This window comes from Gallinula chloropus (genome assembly GCF_964237585.1).
Source record: "Gallinula chloropus genome assembly, chromosome: 15".
Taxonomy (NCBI): Eukaryota; Metazoa; Chordata; class Aves; order Gruiformes; family Rallidae; genus Gallinula; species Gallinula chloropus.
The window spans coordinates 5,291,987-5,308,370 of NC_140100.1; the positions used below are offsets into that span (position 1 = coordinate 5,291,987).

General features: G+C 61.5%; 2 protein-coding genes across 2 annotated transcripts; one reads left to right on the forward strand and one right to left on the reverse strand.

The window, feature by feature from the left end:
• Window positions 1-1,365: 1,365 nt before the first annotated feature.
• MIEF2 (mitochondrial elongation factor 2) lies at window positions 1,366-5,429 on the reverse strand. Its single transcript, XM_084270976.1, has 3 exons — window positions 5,281-5,429; window positions 4,598-4,775; window positions 1,366-3,786 (listed from the first exon to the last, which is right to left on the reverse strand). Exons 1-3 carry the CDS (start codon window positions 5,425-5,427, stop codon window positions 2,732-2,734), a joined length of 1,380 nt encoding a protein of 459 aa, XP_084127102.1. The 5' UTR covers window positions 5,428-5,429; the 3' UTR covers window positions 1,366-2,731.
• Window positions 5,430-6,157: 728 nt separating this feature from the next.
• Window positions 6,158-16,346, forward strand: FLII (FLII actin remodeling protein). Its single transcript, XM_084271044.1, has 30 exons — window positions 6,158-6,279; window positions 7,246-7,356; window positions 8,482-8,553; window positions 8,702-8,782; window positions 9,290-9,375; window positions 9,496-9,657; window positions 9,763-9,866; window positions 9,970-10,145; window positions 10,228-10,385; window positions 10,501-10,585; window positions 10,860-11,011; window positions 11,140-11,266; window positions 11,372-11,584; window positions 11,668-11,847; window positions 11,923-12,005; window positions 12,086-12,160; window positions 12,402-12,485; window positions 12,552-12,723; window positions 12,832-12,936; window positions 13,138-13,329; window positions 13,448-13,636; window positions 13,719-13,858; window positions 13,983-14,208; window positions 14,410-14,564; window positions 14,693-14,753; window positions 14,850-14,978; window positions 15,081-15,187; window positions 15,431-15,536; window positions 15,641-15,706; window positions 15,880-16,346. The coding sequence occupies exons 1-30, from the start codon at window positions 6,217-6,219 to the stop codon at window positions 16,012-16,014; spliced, it is 3,795 nt and encodes a 1,264-aa protein (XP_084127170.1). The 5' UTR covers window positions 6,158-6,216; the 3' UTR covers window positions 16,015-16,346.
• Window positions 16,347-16,384: the final 38 nt, after the last annotated feature.

The following is a 16,384-nucleotide window of genomic DNA, read 5'->3' on the forward strand; positions in this document are numbered from 1 at the left end:
GGCTGTCCCTGCCACTGAAGGATGGCGAGGTGCCGAGAAGCTGGATGCGGTGCTTGCCCTGAAAGCAAAACTCAGCTGCAGTGCCATGGGAAAGTCTGTAGTTTGGACAGTTCCTGACACTGAAACTGTTCTTCCTCAAACCTTCAGATATGCTTCTGTGATGCTGCTAGCTGAAGGAAGTTATTTTTGTCAAACTACTCAGTTTCTTATTAAAAGGTTATTTAAATTTGATACTGTGACATCTTGATGGTACCTTATTATTTCTTCCTACTTAAAATAGTTAAGCTATTACTGTAAAAGCAGCCACCCAAATCTTGCTCTTCCCACCCACTCACTGGAGTGATACAGGAGCTGTTCTGGCAGAAACTCCCCCCGGTTATTTCAAGGGAGCTGTGGAGGGGCAGGGGAAGTGGGTTTATCTCACCAGCTGCATCTGCTGTAGCGCTGCAGCCCAGGGACAGGCAGGCAGCTGGCTGAGCCCATTCTGTTTTCCTGCACTGAGCTCCCTGGGAAGCCAGGCTGCCTCTTCCCTCTCTGTTGGGGCTTCCTCTGTACACTGAAACAAAGAGAGCCACAAGATTCCTGTGTCCTCTTCTGCCAGAGGAACATATTCAGATTTCCCCCAGGGCCTCCGCTGCTGCTCAGGACCCTACTCCTGGACACGGAGCAGTTCCCAGGCAGTACCACAGCAGATGGGGTGGGCAGGAGCCTGAAGCACTTTCCAGCTCGAAGCAGAGGGAGTTGCAGCAGCAGGGGTTCACTTTAAGGTCCACAGGAGAGAGGAGAACACCTTTAACTGCCTCAGTGCTTTGCTATCCGGCCAGACCCATAGAGTGAGGTCAGGAGAAGCCCAGTTGCTTTGCCCTGTGCCCCTCACACCCACAATGAACAGCTGCAGCCTAAAAATACAGACCTGCCAGCCAAAATAACAGCATTACAGGGCTTTGTAATGCAGGGACTGCACTGGCAGAAGCCCGGGCTGCAGCCTCTGAATAGCAACAGCAGCAGGAAGCATTCATGCATCAAGCAGGCAGCAGGTTAAGTGCTGCTCATGGCATCAGCTGCTACCAGCAGCACCAGCCGAACGCCCAGCAGCGTTCAGGCAGCAGAGTCATTAGAGCTGCTGGGTAGATGGCACAAGCTCGGCGTCCGGACGGCTCACGTACCACAGCCAGGCACCCTGCAGGCACAGGGCTTTGGAAGAGGAAGGAAAAGGCTTTGCAGGACACAGGCCCAAGCACTGTCAAGCTCTCCACACGACAGGGATGCCCTGGGAAGTTCTCAGGCACAGCACTGTGGCTGGGAGCCCACCCCAGCCCCTAACATGGGAAAGGAGACACAAGAGAGCTGACACAGGAGAACCAGTATACACAGGGAAGGTTTATTCTCATCACTGACACCTGGGAAGTGGTTGGAGCAAACTAAGTGATCTCCAGACTGGGAGGAAAAGCACAGGGGTGTTTTTTTCCTCCCATAGCAAGATAACTACAAAGCAAACTAAACCACAACAGGCACTCACATGGAACTCTGTGGGATTTCTCCATCTCCACCAGTGTGCAAAGCCAGCTCTTCCCATTAAATGTAAGAATATATTCCTTCACTCTGGGGCTACAGCCAAACCAAAGCCTACTAGCAGCCACTGAAAGGGGAAAAAAAACCCCAAAGCAACATACCCAAACACAATAAACTTTAATGAAAAGCATAAACCACTTCAGTTCTTGCAAGCGCTCTGCTCAGAGCGTTGATCCTGCCCTGTACCACAGGGTGCTGGGGAAACAGGACCTCAAGACAGCAGCAATATGTGTATGAAAGCCACAACTGGAAGGGGACACTGTGGTTCGCTGCAGAGCCACCAGTACCCACAGACAGACACTGGCAATGACCCACGTGCCAGGCAGGGGACAGACAGCCCTGCTGCAGCCTCCACCAAGGGACCAATACCACGCACATCTCCAGAGCCAGCAGGTCTCTTCCTGCCACTGCCTGTTTTGGGACACAGCGTTCACAGCAAAACACCACTGTGGGACACAGGCCACAACGCCCCAGTGCTGGCCTGGAAGCACATCCCACATCCCTTTCCGGGCAGCGCCAGTACTGGCAGAACAGGCAGGGCTGGGCTCACCCCTTTTGGCAGCTGAGTTTCCAAAAATTACCCCAAATTAACCCCATTTCCTATGGCTGTACCACAAAGTGCCCAGGCAGCCACCCAGGACATCACTTGGGCAAGTGATGAGGCTCCCACCCAGTCCCAAAAGCTGGCTGAGGGCATGGCACAGCAAGACCAAGTGTCCAAGAGGACACTGCACCCCTGGGGGTCTGCAGGACACAGCAGCAAGGAACTGCTACCCTCTAGCTCCAGCTTGTCTTGGAGCACAAAGGGAGCCCGAGTGCTGCAACAGCAGGGTGGGACAGGCCGAGGATGCTGGGAACCAGAGACCAAACATGCTTCACATCAGCTCCCAGAGACCAGCAGATGGGACTCACCTGTAGGTACCTGAGGCATGGGCTGCCCTGGCCCTGGGTTCTGCAGAGCCTTCCCAAGAAGGGCTCCTCATGCCAACACCTGCCTCTGCACAGGCACAGTTTGTTTAGATAGAAAATGGGGTTTTTTTCCTCATAAAGTGCAAGAACTTTGCCTCTTACTAGACAGCTAGAAGCATCACAACCCTCACAGCGGGGAGCAGCAGACCGGCAAGGAACACCCTATGTTCAGGAGCTCCTGATGCACCAGTCACTTCTCCTTCAGCAGGAGGTCTGGCTCAGATATTGCCCTATAGAGCATGAAGCCCATGTCATCGATTTCCTCTTCTGAGAGCTCACAGAAGAGATTGATTTTGTCATTGAAATAGGAAGGCAGGACCCCTTTCTCCAGGTAGCCTACCAGCTCCTCGAGCACCTGCTGGAACCTGTCAGCAAGGCTTTCTTCTGCCCAGTCCAAACTGGTGGCACTGAGGTGAAGGATGACGTGGGTCAGGGGGCTGCCGCTCAGTTTGTGCAGGGCAGGGTGACTCCTGCAGACGCCGTTCAGGATGCGGAGGCAGCGCTGCCGAGCCCCGCAGTCACCAGCATCCAGCTCCTTCACCTTCAAGACCTCTGCCCTGTAAAAGCTCTCAAGCCAGAGGTTTTCCACCAGTCCTTCAGGAGGAGCAGCCAGAAGAACCTTGTCCTCCATTTCCACCACCGGGAAGAGGGTGATGCCCAGCTCGACCTGATCATGTTTGACTTCCAGCTTCAGCTCCTGGGAGGCCACAACTGGGTGGATGACACTCCCCAGCAGGCTGCCTATGGCAGGCCAGTTGATGGAGGCCACCAGCATCTTGTGGAGGGTCTCATTGAGCATGTTGGAAGAAAGGTACCTGCCCACGATGAGCCTGTCCCAGGGGCTGCACCCACGAGGGAAATACTCCAGATCAGTCCTCTTGATCATCCAGTACTGGGGGTTCCTCACCACAGTGTCCTCACCCGGGATGAGGCTCCAGAGCGTGGATTCAAGGACCACCGGCAGCATGAGGTGGACATGGTTGGTCACCAGAGCCCCCAGGCCATCAAGTAGGGGACCACTGAGGAAGAGGCTGCCGAAGGGCAGCTCTGGGCACTTGCTCCGCAGGAAGTTCTGCAGCTGAGCACTGATGCTCCTGGCCAGCTGTGAGGCAAGGGACACCTGCTCCTCGGGCACAGGTGGCCGGCTGCTGTGGTGTGAGAGGAGCTTCTCCTGCAGCGTGAGGCAGCGTGGAGGGCTGAGGTCAACCCGAGGAGTCTCCGGAGGGGCAGAGCAAACCCTGGGCTCTGCAAGAAGGGGATGGGACAGAGGGGAGGGAGAAGTCACAGCTCTGAGCAGATCATTTGCAACCTACAGCAGCAGCTGAGGGGAAGGCACAACCTGGGTGTCCAGCCCTCATCTCACCTCTCTGTGAGGCTCACCTTGCCAAGAGAGCCACCACCAAGTCCCCTGATGTTACCAGTGCTTCTCAGCCAAGACAGGGTCCAAACTACCCTCAAGACCCAACAGCACCCAGCCTCACATCCCAGCCAGAGGTAGGTAAACCAGGCCAAGCAGCAGCAGCTGGGCAAAGGACTCCCTGCCAGGGTTCCTATGAGCCTCAGCTCAGGAATACTCAGCCCACCCTGATACCAGGCTGGTTGCTTGAGTCCTGCCCATGAACCCTCTCCAGTCTGGTGTCCCAGGACCTGCCCTGCACCAAGCTGTGCTGCTTTCCCACTCAGAAACACGCTATCTCTGCAGGCAGCTGGACAAGGCAGCCTTTGTCTGTGGCTGCTCCCAACGCACCTTCCTCGAGGCAGAGCTGACCCAGAAAACAAGCACAGGGGACACAGCTCGAGAGGAAACAAAGTCCCAACAGCCACCATCGCACTGCACCAGCTGAAACACCCAGGACAGGTGCTGTTACCACAGGCATTGCCTAAAAAGGGGCTGTGGCTCTGGAGCCTCCCAGGAGGGCAGGCTCAATCGGGTCAGCTTTCCGGTCAGAGAGCTAAAAATAACATGGAGCTCCCAGACCGCCGGGAGCAGCCGCGCAGCCATCCTGGAGCCCATCAAGGTGACATCACCAGCACACACACAGCAAGCCTCACTCACCTGGTGCTGGGGGCTGAGCTGGGGAGAGCAGAGGCTCGCTGAGGTCTTCCCTTCTCTGCTTCTTGGGGGGTTTTGGTGTCGCCTTAATCAAGGCCAAGTCCTGCCAGCTTTCCTCCAGGGTCTTCTGCTCAGCTTTGGGATCCTCTTCATCCCGAGGGCTGGTGGCTCGGTCTATCAGCTGGAGGGAAGGGGAACCCCCACAGAAAAACGATGGCCTTGGTACCATTTCCCCACAGTCACACCCCAAAGTAAGAGGGACGAGAGCCCCTCTGGTATGTGTGCAGAGAGACCCAGCCCCACACTGGGCTTCTGCTGGCAACCCCACACAGTTTAGGGGACAAAGGCACATGTTTCCTTCCTGCTGGGTTCAAGTGGAAGAGCAGCCAGGGATTTGAGTGGAAACTGAGCCCAAGGTGCCTTTCCGGGGGGATCCTGTACCCCAGATGCAGGGCACAGCGCTGCACGTGCCCCTGTAGGGTGGCACAGGGCAGTTCTACACCCACAATGCTGCCACCAGCATCCCCACTAGACCCCACAGCACAGCACACTCATGTCCAGCCCGCTTTGCAGTGCACCTTCCCGCACGGCAGCTGGGAAGCGAAGCAGCTCCCCTCACTCACCGGCCACCCTCACCCTCCCAAGCCCGGATGGCAGCTTCGGGAGGCCTTACCCGTTACCCTTACCCGTTTCACGGCCAGCGTGGCGATGGCGAGCACGGCCGCGCCGCTGACGCCCAGCACCAGCCTGGCGTTGGCCAACAGCAGGTCGAGGACGCTGCCCAGCCCCCTGTCGTCCTGCCGCTTGCCCCGCTGCCGCGTGAACTCCGCCATGGTCACCCTGCCGAGGGGGGAGGCGGGCAGCGGGGTGTCACACCGCAGGGGCCACCCGCCTCCCAGGGGGTCGCAGAGCCCGCAGGGCGGGAGCTTGCTGGGGAATAGGGGCGGAGAGGGGGGGTTATACCGGCCCCGCAGAGCCCACCCGGGCGCTGCCCTTCAGCTCTGGGGCAAAGGCTCCCATGGCCGGCACGCCCGGGCGCGGCGGAGGAGCAAGGGTCGCCCCGAGAAGGGTCACCCCGGGAAGGGTCGCCCCGGGAAGGGTCACCCCGGGAAGGGTCGCCCGCTCCTCGCCCGGCCCCGGCGCAACCGCCCCGGGGGGAACCGGCAGCGCGGGATGGGGGCAGAGGGCGGCCCCCGGCGCGGCGTCCGCCGTGGGAAGCGGCCGGACCGGGGGCACCGCGTCGGCAGCCGCCACCGAACCCCGACCCGCTCATGGACTGAACCAGCCCGAGCCCGAGCCCGAGCCCGAGCCCGGCCCCGGCCCCGGCCCCGGCCCCGGCCCCGGCCCCGGCCCCGGCCCCGGCCCCGGCCCCCATTCCTGTCCCCCCCCCCCCCGACTCACCCCGCTGCCCGGTCACCGCCAGCGCCCCGCGCGTGCAGACGCGCCCCGCGCAGCCCCCGGCACGGCCGCAGCCAATAGGAGCGCGGCTCGGCGTGGCACCGCCCCCCCCGCTCTCGGAAGCGGGGGCTGGCCCCGCCCACCGCCCCCACCTCGCGTTGCGTCACCGCCGGGACGGGGCGGCCCCGCTGGGTCCCTCCGCCCTTCCGCTGCCAAGCGGCGCCATGGCGGCCACCGGGGTCCTGCCCTTCGTCCGCGGCGTCGATCTCAGCGGCAACGACTTCAAGGTGCGGGAAGGGGTTGGGGGGGGAAGCGGGGGGCGCTGGGGGAAGGAGGGGACAGCCCGGTCCCAGGCCCCGAGCGCTGCGGGAGCCCGTGTCCGCACCCCGCAGGGCGCTGTCAGGCCCGGCACCGGCCGCCCGGCCCCGCCCCTGGCCCCCGACTGGGGCTGCTCGTCGTGGGGCAGCCCTGGCCCCCGACCCACGGGCACCACAGGACCTGCCGGCCCCTGACCCACCACCCCCAGGGTCTGAGGGCTGGGTAATCCCAGACCCCGGGGCACGATCCCAGACTCCAGAATCCGATCCCAGACCCCCGGGACCCGATTCCAGACCCCGGGACCCGATCCCAGACCCCCGGGACCCGATCCCAGACTCCAGAATCCGATCCCAGACCCCGGGACCCGATTCCAGACCCCGGGACCCGATCCCAGACTCCAGAATCCGATCCCAGACCCCCGGGACCCGATTCCAGACCCCGGGACCCGATCCCAGACTCCAGAATCCGATCCCAGACCCCGGGACCCGATTCCAGACCCCGGGACCCGATCCCAGACTTCAGAATCCGATCCCAGCCCCCCGGGACCGATCCCAGGCTCTAGAATCCGATCCCAGACCCCCGAGACGCTATCCCAGACTGCCAGGACCCGATCCCAGACCCCGGGGCACAATCCCACAGAGCTGGGCGATCCCAGACCCCCGGGACCCGATCCCAGACCCCCGGGACCCGATCCCACAGGGCTGGGCGATCCCAGACCCCCGCAGCCTGATCCCAGCCCCGCAGGACCTGATCCCAGACCCTCCCCAGGGCCCGATCCCAGGGGGCTGGGTGATCCCAGGGGGCTGGGTGATCCCAGGCCTCCCATAGAATCGCATGGCCGGTCAGACTGAGCCCCCGCCCCGTCCCCCCGTCCCCCCGGATCCTCACCCAGGGGACAGGCAGTTTTCTCACAGCCATCCCCCTCCTCCTCGCAGGGCGGATACTTCCCCGAGCATGTGAAGGCGATGACCAGCCTGCGCTGGCTGAAGCTGAACCGCACGGGGCTCTGCTACCTGCCCGAGGAGCTCGCCGCCCTCCAGAAGCTGGTGAGGGGCATATTTGGGGCAGGGCAGTGGGGCCGGGTGGCTCCCAGCGGGGCTGTGGGATCGAATGGGGCCCTGCACGGTGGTGTGGAGAGCCTGCCAGCTCCATGGCTCATCGGCGGATGCTCTGGTGTCTAATAATAGGGCTGAGCTACGAGGTGCGGTTGAAATTGGATGCAGGAGCTGTTAGGAGCGGGTTCCAGACAGACTCGTGCTGGGTTTCACCTTGGTTTCCTAGAAAACCAGGCTAAAGAATGTGCTCAGATCCTCTGCCCTTTAATAGAAGGGAAGGAATGGGGAGGATTAAGGGTTTGGGGCTTTTTCTTTCCTCCCTCCCTTGCTGGAAGATAGGGAGTGTGCAGCTGCCTGACTTTGTTTTTTGGGTGGCTCAAGTTTTGTGCATGACCAGGCCCTTGGCAGAGCCTGGGCAGAGCTTTGCTTTGGCAGGGTCCTGCAGTGTGTTATGGACATTGTTAAACTGGTGTCAGCCAAACACAAGGCTTTAAATGCTGCCAGATGCCCGAGTCACGCTGCTGGGTGTGCACTGCTCAGGGACAGCGAGCAGGGAAGCCCTCAGAGCTGCACCCCCACCAGCTCTGCCAGATGCTGGAGGACCATGGCTAGACTTCAATCCTGGCATGTCACCAGCCCTCTGATTCCTCCTTGTCCTGAGCAGATGCCAGCTGGGCTGGTGGTGCCCAGAAGGAAGCAAAATTTCCCCTGCGCCCTCCTCCAAGCTCACTGGGCCCCACATGCCTGCCCGTTTCCACATCACCCAGTGGGAAGCATCTCCAAGGGGTGAGGTCTGTTAGCTCAGGGACTGTGCTCCCAGCTCAGCAGCAGCCTGGAGCACCCAGAACCCAGCAGCAGGGCTGGGGTATCTCAGCCAGATCTGTCCCAAGGGTGCAGAGGCAGCTCGGGCACTCCAGGGCTAACCACCCAGTTTGATACTGGGACCATCTCAGCAGCCTTGTGGGGATCAGGGCTGAGCTTACCCCATGCCTCCACAAGCCCTTGTGGGATCGAGGAGCCCCCAAACTGGGGGTGGGGTGGGAGGGAGGGGCAGTGTCCAGCTACTGCCCCGTGCAGCCCCTGCCTCTCTCTCTGCTCACTGGGGCTTCTCCACAGGAACACCTCTCCGTGAGCCACAACAGCCTCACGACCCTCCACGGTGAGCTCTCAGGCCTGCCCTGCCTTCGGGTAAGTGTCCCCCTCTTATGTCCCACTGTCCCACATCAGGCTTGGTGACCACAGGCACCTTTCAGCCAGCCCCTGCCCCCCCTGGGGGGGTGCTCAGCTGGTGCAGAGCTGACACATGGCTGCAGTTGTGCCTCTCTTCCCATCCAAGGCGATCGTGGCTCGTGCAAACAGCCTGAAGAATTCAGGGGTCCCTGATGATATCTTCCAGCTGGATGACCTCTCGGTGCTGGTAGGTGTGGAGTCTCCTCAGCTGATTTGAAAAAGCCAGCTCAGACTCCTGGGTCCTGCTCCCTCACCTCGGTGGCCCCTCGTGCCCCTTGGGGAGCACAGCAGGACTGAGGAGTGTTCAGAGGGGAGGAGCAGGGACTAAGTCAGGGCTCAGCACTGCCCAGCTCCCTTTGCCTTTTGGATGCCCAGGCTGTAGCTGGCTTCCCTGCAAGGAGAACTCCTGTGACAGTCTTTCTGATCCCAGGTCTGAGCACCAAGGAAGTTGGCTGTGGGCAGGAGAGCCCTGGGGCAATGCCTCCTCTGAAGGCTGATGCCTCAGCTGAGCTCCCTGCGTGGTGCTGTGCTCGTACAGCTCCTGCTGCTGGGCACCAATCTGTAGGGCAAGGCCCAGGGTGGCTTTGGCACATCCTGCCCCCACCAGACATGCCCCTCAGTCCTGGGGGTAGAGTGGAGGCCATTGAATGAAGGGCAGAGGGTGACACCTGCTTTGCTCTCCTGTTTGTCCCAGGACCTGAGTCACAACCAGCTCACGGAGTGTCCTCGGGAGCTGGAGAATGCCAAGAACATGCTGGTCCTCAATCTTGGCCACAACAGGTGGGTCTGGGCCATCTCCCTCGGGCCACTTCCACCATCACCTCCCTTCACTCCGGGTCCCAATTGCTGCCCCTCCCTGGGAGGTTCCGGATATCCCTGAAGTTCCCCATATCCCTGCAGCATCGAGACCATCCCCAACCAGCTCTTCATCAACCTGACGGACCTGCTCTACCTCGACCTGAGCAACAACAAGCTGGAGAGCCTCCCCCCTCAGATGAGACGCCTGGTCCACCTCCAGACCCTCATCCTCAACAACAACCCCCTCCTTCACGCACAGCTCCGGTAAGGCCCCATTTTCCAGGCTGGATCCCACAGTGCTGGCACTGGTCTGGCTGCCTGCTCCAGCCCTAACTCCATCTCTGCCCTGTGTTTCTCCATGGCCTGCAGGCAGCTGCCAGCAATGACAGCCCTGCAGACCCTCCACCTCAGGAACACCCAGCGCACGCAGAACAATCTGCCCACAAGCCTTGAGGTCCTGGTGAACCTGGCAGGTAGGACCAGGGTACCCAGCCCCATGGGCTATGGGGCCCTCCAGGAGCTCTCAGCCCCTGGCATGGGTCTGGCTGGCACTGTCACCCCCTTGTCTTCCCCCAGACGTGGACCTGTCCTGCAACGACCTCAGCCGTGTCCCTGAGTGCCTCTACACCCTGAGCAGCCTGCGGCGCCTCAACCTCAGCAGCAACCAGATCACAGAGCTGTCCCTCTGCATTGACCAGTGGACCCAGCTGGAGACCCTCAACTTGTCCCGCAACCAGCTCACCTCCTTGCCTGTACGTCCCTACCCATACGTAGGTCCTTGCCCATGCCTCCATGCCACTGGCTTCTCCCTCACCCCACCATCTCCTTCTCCAGTCAGCCATCTGCAAGCTGACCAAGCTGAAGAAGATGTACCTGAACTCCAACAAGCTCGACTTCGATGGGATCCCCTCAGGCATCGGCAAGCTCACCAACCTTGAGGAGTTCATGGCAGCCAACAACAATCTGGAGCTCATCCCTGAGAGTCTGTGCAGGTAGAGGACAGCCCACAGCTGGATCTGCCCTGTCCCTGCAAGGGGTCGTGGAGGCTGCGTGGTGACAGGATGTCACACTGGCCTAGCCCTTCACCTGCATCTCTGTGTCCCACAGGTGCTCCAAGCTGAGGAAGCTGGTGCTGAACAAGAACCGCCTGGTGACGCTGCCAGAGGCCATCCACTTCCTGACGGACGTTGAGGTGAGAGCTCAACACCCACTCCCCCTCAGCTGGGTCCTTCACAGCCCCAGAATGTGCCCAGGACCCCAGGGCTGTAACATGGGACGGGGTGAGGCCAGGACACACAGTCTGGCACACAGTTCAGCCCAAGCAAGTGGCACATGTGGAACTTCCTCATCAGCTCACCTCACTGAAGTGAGGGTGCTCTGGAGGTCTCCTGACCCACCCCACATCCTCAGGGGCCCCGTGAGCCCGTGCTTCAGAGCAGTGAGTTCTCCCATCCTCTCCTGGGCAGATCCTGGACGTGCGTGAGAACCCCAACCTGGTGATGCCCCCGAAGCCGGTGGATCGGTCGTCAGAGTGGTACAACATCGACTTCTCCCTGCAGAACCAGCTCCGCCTGGCCGGAGCTTCCCCAGCCACCGTTGCAGCCGCTGCAGCAGGCAAGTGTGTGGGGACATGGGGACAGCCCCTGCTTTGGCTGCTGCGCTGGGAGAGGCTGGGGAACGAGCTGTGCTGCACACAAAGTGTGGGGTCCTGGCTGCTTCACACCCTGTCCCCATGTCCCCAGGGAGTGGCACCAAGGACCCCTTGGCCCGCAAGATGCGACTCCGGCGGCGCAAGGACTCTGCCCAGGATGATCAGGCTAAGCAGGTGCTGAAGGGGATGTCTGATGTGGCCCAGGAGAAGAACAAGATAGAGGTAGGGTCTGGGGTGGGAGGCCCAATTAGCACCGTGGTCCCCCTGGCCCACCCAGGGTGCCAGCAGGGACTCGATGTCCCCCAGCTTAGAGACCTGTCCCTGCAGGAGAGCGGGGAGGCGAAGGCGTCAGACCTGAAGACGCGGCGCTGGGACCAGGGCCTGGAGAAGCCACAGCTGGACTACTCAGAGTTCTTCAGCGAGGACGTGGGGCAGCTGCCTGGCCTCTGTGTCTGGCAGATCGAAAACTTCGTGCCCACGCTGGTGGATGATGCTTTCCATGGCAAGTTCTACGAGGCTGACTGCTACATCGTGCTCAAGGTACCCAGGGAGGAGCGAGGGTCCCCCGTGTCCCCCACCCTGGGGCCCCAGCTGTCCTGACTCACACTCCATCCCCTTCCCAGACCTTCCTGGATGAGAACGGTTCCCTCAACTGGGAGATCTACTACTGGATTGGGCAGGAGGCCACGCTGGACAAGAAGGCCTGCTCTGCCATCCACGCTGTCAATCTCCGCAACTACCTGGGTGCCGAGTGCCGCTGCATCCGGGAGGAGATGGGGGACGAGAGTGACGAGTTCCTTCAGGTGAGGCCAACCCCTCTGTCCACCCCATAGCCTCCAGCCCTGCCTCTCCCACCCTCACCCTCTCCCTGCTCCCAGGTCTTTGACAACGACATCTCCTACATTGAGGGTGGCACAGCCAGTGGCTTCTTCACTGTGGAGGACACACAATATGTCACCAGGTACCACTGGGGCCAAGGGCTGGGGGGGATGGACAGGGCAAGCGGTGCCCTACATCCCCCTGGGGCTGTCTCTCCCCAAGGCTGTACCGTGTCTATGGGAAGAAGAACGTCAAGCTGGAGCCAGTGGCACTGAAAGGGACATCTCTGGACCCCCGGTGAGCAGTGGGAATGGCCAGGGCACACAGGGTCCCTGAGAGAGACGGGGTGCTGGTGGGATCCACCCAAGACAGGGTAGCTCCAGCTCTGGGGTGAAAATCAGCTGTGCCAGCACCTTTCTAGAAGGATGTGGCTGCAGACCCCACATGGCAGCCCTGGGAGCTGCAGCGATCTGCAAGGTGGGGAGACTGCTCAGCACACCCCATCCCCTCCTCACTGTCCTCTCACCTCTGTATCCAGGTTTGTCTTCCTCCTGGATCATGGCCTCAACCTCTTCGTGTGGCGTGGGAGCCAGGCCACACTGAGCAGCACCACCAAGGCCAGGTAGGGCTGGTCAGAGGGCTGGGGGGGCAGGGAGCCCACCTGCCATCTCACCCGCTCCCGCCGCAGGCTCTTCACTGAGAAGATCAATAAGAACGAGCGGAAGGGCAAGGCAGAGATCACACTGCTCACCCAGGGCCAGGAGACCCCCGAGTTCTGGGAGACCCTGGGGGGGCAGCCAGAGGACATCCGGCCCTGTGTCCCTGATGACTTCCAGCCCCACAAGCCCAAGCTGTACAAGGTGGGGAGCTGCTGTCTGTGGGGCTGTTGGTGCTCTGAGGGTCCTGCAGTCTCCTCCCTCACACCTGCCCCCATCTCATCCATGTCTTCTTCCCTCTTTCCCCCACAGGTGGGCCTGGGCCTGGGCTACCTTGAGCTGCCCCAGATCAACTACAAGCTCTCGGTGGAGCACAAGAAGAGGCTGAAGGCTGATCTGATGCCAGAGATGCGCCTGGTAGGATGGGGCAGGGAGGTTCTCCCAGTCTGACCAGTGAGACTGGTTTCATGCCCCCTCTGCCTCCAGTGTTGCCCTGGGAGAGGCAGGTTCAGCCAGCGGGGCTTGGCCTGGGGGGGGAGGGTGCTCTGCTCTTCCCAGCCATCCCGTGGGAGCAGGCAGGGCGTTGTGCTTGACCCCTTTTCCCCATGCTGCCCACAGCTGCAGAGCCTGCTGGACACCAAGAGCGTGTACATCCTGGACTGCTGGTCCGACGTCTTCATCTGGATCGGGAGGAAGTCGCCGCGGCTGGTGCGGGCGGCGGCGCTGAAGCTGAGCCAGGAGCTGTGCGGGATGCTGCACCGGCCCAAGCACGCCATGGTCACCAGGAACCTGGAGGGCACCGAGTGCCAGGTGGGGCAGCCCCCAGGAACGGGCAGAGACAGGGCGCTGGGGTGGGAGAAAGGGTACAGACCCCCCCCTCAGGGAGGATGCTTCAGCCCGGGGTGCGTTACCTGCTTCCTGATTTTAGGTGTTCAAGTCCAAGTTCAAGAACTGGGATGATGTCCTGCGTGTGGATTACACCCGCAACGCCGAGACGGTGCTGCAGGAGGGCGGGCTCAGCGGCAAGGTCCGCAAGGATGCTGAGAAGAAGGACCAGATGAAGGCTGACCTCACAGCGCTCTTCTTGCCCCGCCAGCCCCCCATGGCCCTGAGCGAGGTAGGGCTGGGGCCCGTCCCATACGTGTCCCTCTGGCGTTGGGCTGGGTGGCCACCAGCTAACCAAGGATATGGGGCCGCAGGCGGAGCAGCTGATGGAGGAGTGGAATGAGGACCTGGATGGCATGGAGGGCTTCGTGCTAGAGGGCAAGAAATTTGCTCGTCTGCCTGAGGAGGAGTTTGGCCACTTCCACACCCATGACTGCTACGTCTTCCTCTGCAGGTGACACCCCTCTCCATCATCCCATCATCCCTCTGGGGCTGTTGGACCATCTTGTCCCCACAACTCCCTGCCCAGACCCCCAGCCTGCCCCATCCCTCACACCATCTCTTGTTCCTGCCCTCAGGTACTGGGTGCCAGTGGAGTATGAGGAGGAGGAGGAGAAGAAGAAAAAGGGTGAAGGCAAAGGCGAGGAGGAGGCTGAGGAAGAGGAGGAGGAGAAGCAGCCTGAGGAAGACTTCCAGTGCATCGTTTACTTCTGGCAGGGCCGAGAGGCCTCCAACATGGGCTGGCTCACCTTCACCTTCAGCCTCCAGAAGAAGTTCGAGAGTCTTTTCCCCGGCAAGCTGGAGGTGACCCCACTGCATGCTCCTGTGGGGGGGGGGGGTGACACCGGGCTCCCCTTGCCTCAGTTGTCCCCAGGCCCTTTTCTGCCCCCAGGCTCAGGGCCGGGGATAGCAGCAGAGATGGGGGCTGGCAGGTGGGGCACAGCAGAGGCTTGAGGTTGCATTTGGGGCATCCCCATGGCCCTGCTGACATCCACCCCTGGCCAGGTCGTGCGCATGACCCAGCAGCAGGAGAACCCCAAGTTCCTCTCGCACTTCAAGAGGAGGTTTGTCATCCACCGAGGCAAGCGGAAGGACAGGGCCAGCCCGCCCCAGCCCAGCCTCTACCACATCCGCACCAACGGCGGGGCCCTCTGCACCAGGTCAGCTCTCCCACGGGCTGCTTCAGGCCCGGCAGCACCCATGGGTGCCAGGCTCCTCGTGGGGTACATGCCAGTGGGCACAACCACCTGGTCTCTTGCTGACTCTGCCTTGTGGCCGCCTTTCCCAGGTGCATCCAGATCAACACGGATGCTGGGCTGCTCAACTCCGAGTTCTGCTTCATCCTCAAGGTACTGCTCAAGGCTGAGCATCCTGGGAGGGGTCACTACTTGCCATCCTCCCTGCTTGGGCAGCCCTGACTCCCTGCATGCCCCACCTCCTCCCAGGTGCCCTTTGAGAGCACAGACAACCAAGGCATTGTCTACACCTGGGTGGGCCGGGCAGCTGACCCCGATGAGGCCAAGCTGGCTGAGGACATCATGAACCACATGTTTGATGATTCCTACAGCAAGCAGGTGAGGTGGGGAGCACAGAGGGGCTTGGCCCCGGCTTACCTGGGTAGCAGCGACTGCTGGGACAGGGAATGGTCACGTTCAGCCCTGTTCCTGCTCTCACAGGTGATCAATGAGGGAGAAGAGCCTGAAAACTTCTTCTGGGTGGGCATTGGGAGCCAGAAGCCCTACGATGAAGACGCCGACTATATGAAGCACTCCCGGCTCTTCAGGTGGGTCCTGGCCCAGGAGGGGCTGCTTCATAATGTATTGGTCCCCATCCTCCTGCAGTGCCCCAGGCCATGCTGGGCTTCCTAGGCTGGTGAGGGCATGGCTCCCCATCACGACCAAAGCCTCTTCCCATCTCTGTCCATCAAACAGCTGAAACAGCAGCTCTGTCATGTCCCTTCTGCACAAGCTGAGTCCTAACCAACTCAAGTCTCTGATGTCATTCCCCCTTCTGGATATCCTTGCAGGTGCTCCAATGAGAAGGGCTATTTCTCCGTGTCAGAGAAGTGCTCTGATTTCTGCCAGGATGACCTGGCTGATGATGACATCATGCTGCTGGACAACGGGCGGGAGGTGAGCCAGGGTGGGAAGCTGTCCTGTGTCCAGGGGCAGCGCAGCAGGGGCAGGATCTGTCCCTGGCTCCAGTGGCTGAGCCCATCTGCGCATCCTTCCCACAGGTCTACATGTGGGTGGGCACCCAGACCAGCCAGGTGGAGATCAAGCTGAGCCTCAAGGCATGCCAGGTAGGGCCTCCTGCTGCTGGAGGCAGGGATTTGGGCTTCATGTCCCCTTGGGGCCTTCCCTTATCCTACCCCAAGCATGGTGGTGCAGAGCTCCAGCAGCCCCCAGGCTGGGGGGACACCAGCCCTGGAGGTGGGTGAGGGCCAGGGACTGACACAGCTGTGCTCTGCCCCAGGTCTACATCCAGCACATGCGCTCTAAGGACGCGGCCCATCCCCGCAAGCTGCGGCTGGTACGGAAAGGCAACGAGCCTTGGCCCTTCACCCGCTGCTTCCACGCCTGGAGCGTCTTCCGCAAGCCCCCCGCCTAAGGGCCGGGGCACCCGCGCTCCGGTTACAGCCCCGCCGGCACAGCCGGACCCCCGGCACCCCGCGCTGCCGCACACGCCTGTGCCCAGGCAAGCTCAGCCCTCAGAGACGCTTCTCCCAACTGGGGCCAGTGGGGAGCGCTGGGGCTGAGCCTCTGTCACCCTCACGCAGCACAAGGCCCAGCCCAGCCCTCTCCTTTCCTGGGAGTGGGGGGGGCAATGCAGGGGGCTGTGTGGGCTCTTTTAACACTGCTGCCCCAAACCAGCGCCAGGCTCCCCCTGCAACTGGGGGGCAGGAGTGTGTCCCAGTTTGGGTGGGAGGATGCTTTGCTAAAGAGCACTGGGGTGAGGGGTGGGGGGAGTGAGGGGGACT

Excerpts from the sequence above, each read along its gene's own strand:
- MIEF2 (XM_084270976.1), bottom strand. The coding sequence starts at position 5,427 with ATGGCGGAGTTCACGCGGCAGCGGGGCAAGCGGCAGGACGACAGGGGG. Across the intron at positions 4,776-5,280 it reads CCACGCTGGCCGTGAAACGG|CTGATAGACCGAGCCACCAG; the intron begins GTAAGGGTAACG and ends CCTTCCCTCCAG. Across the intron at positions 3,787-4,597 it reads AGCTCAGCCCCCAGCACCAG|AGCCCAGGGTTTGCTCTGCC; the intron begins GTGAGTGAGGCT and ends CCCTTCTTGCAG.
- FLII (XM_084271044.1), top strand. The coding sequence starts at position 6,217 with ATGGCGGCCACCGGGGTCCTGCCCTTCGTCCGCGGCGTCGATCTCAGC. Across the intron at positions 10,146-10,227 it reads ACCAGCTCACCTCCTTGCCT|TCAGCCATCTGCAAGCTGAC; the intron begins GTACGTCCCTAC and ends CTCCTTCTCCAG. Across the intron at positions 12,161-12,401 it reads GGGACATCTCTGGACCCCCG|GTTTGTCTTCCTCCTGGATC; the intron begins GTGAGCAGTGGG and ends CTCTGTATCCAG.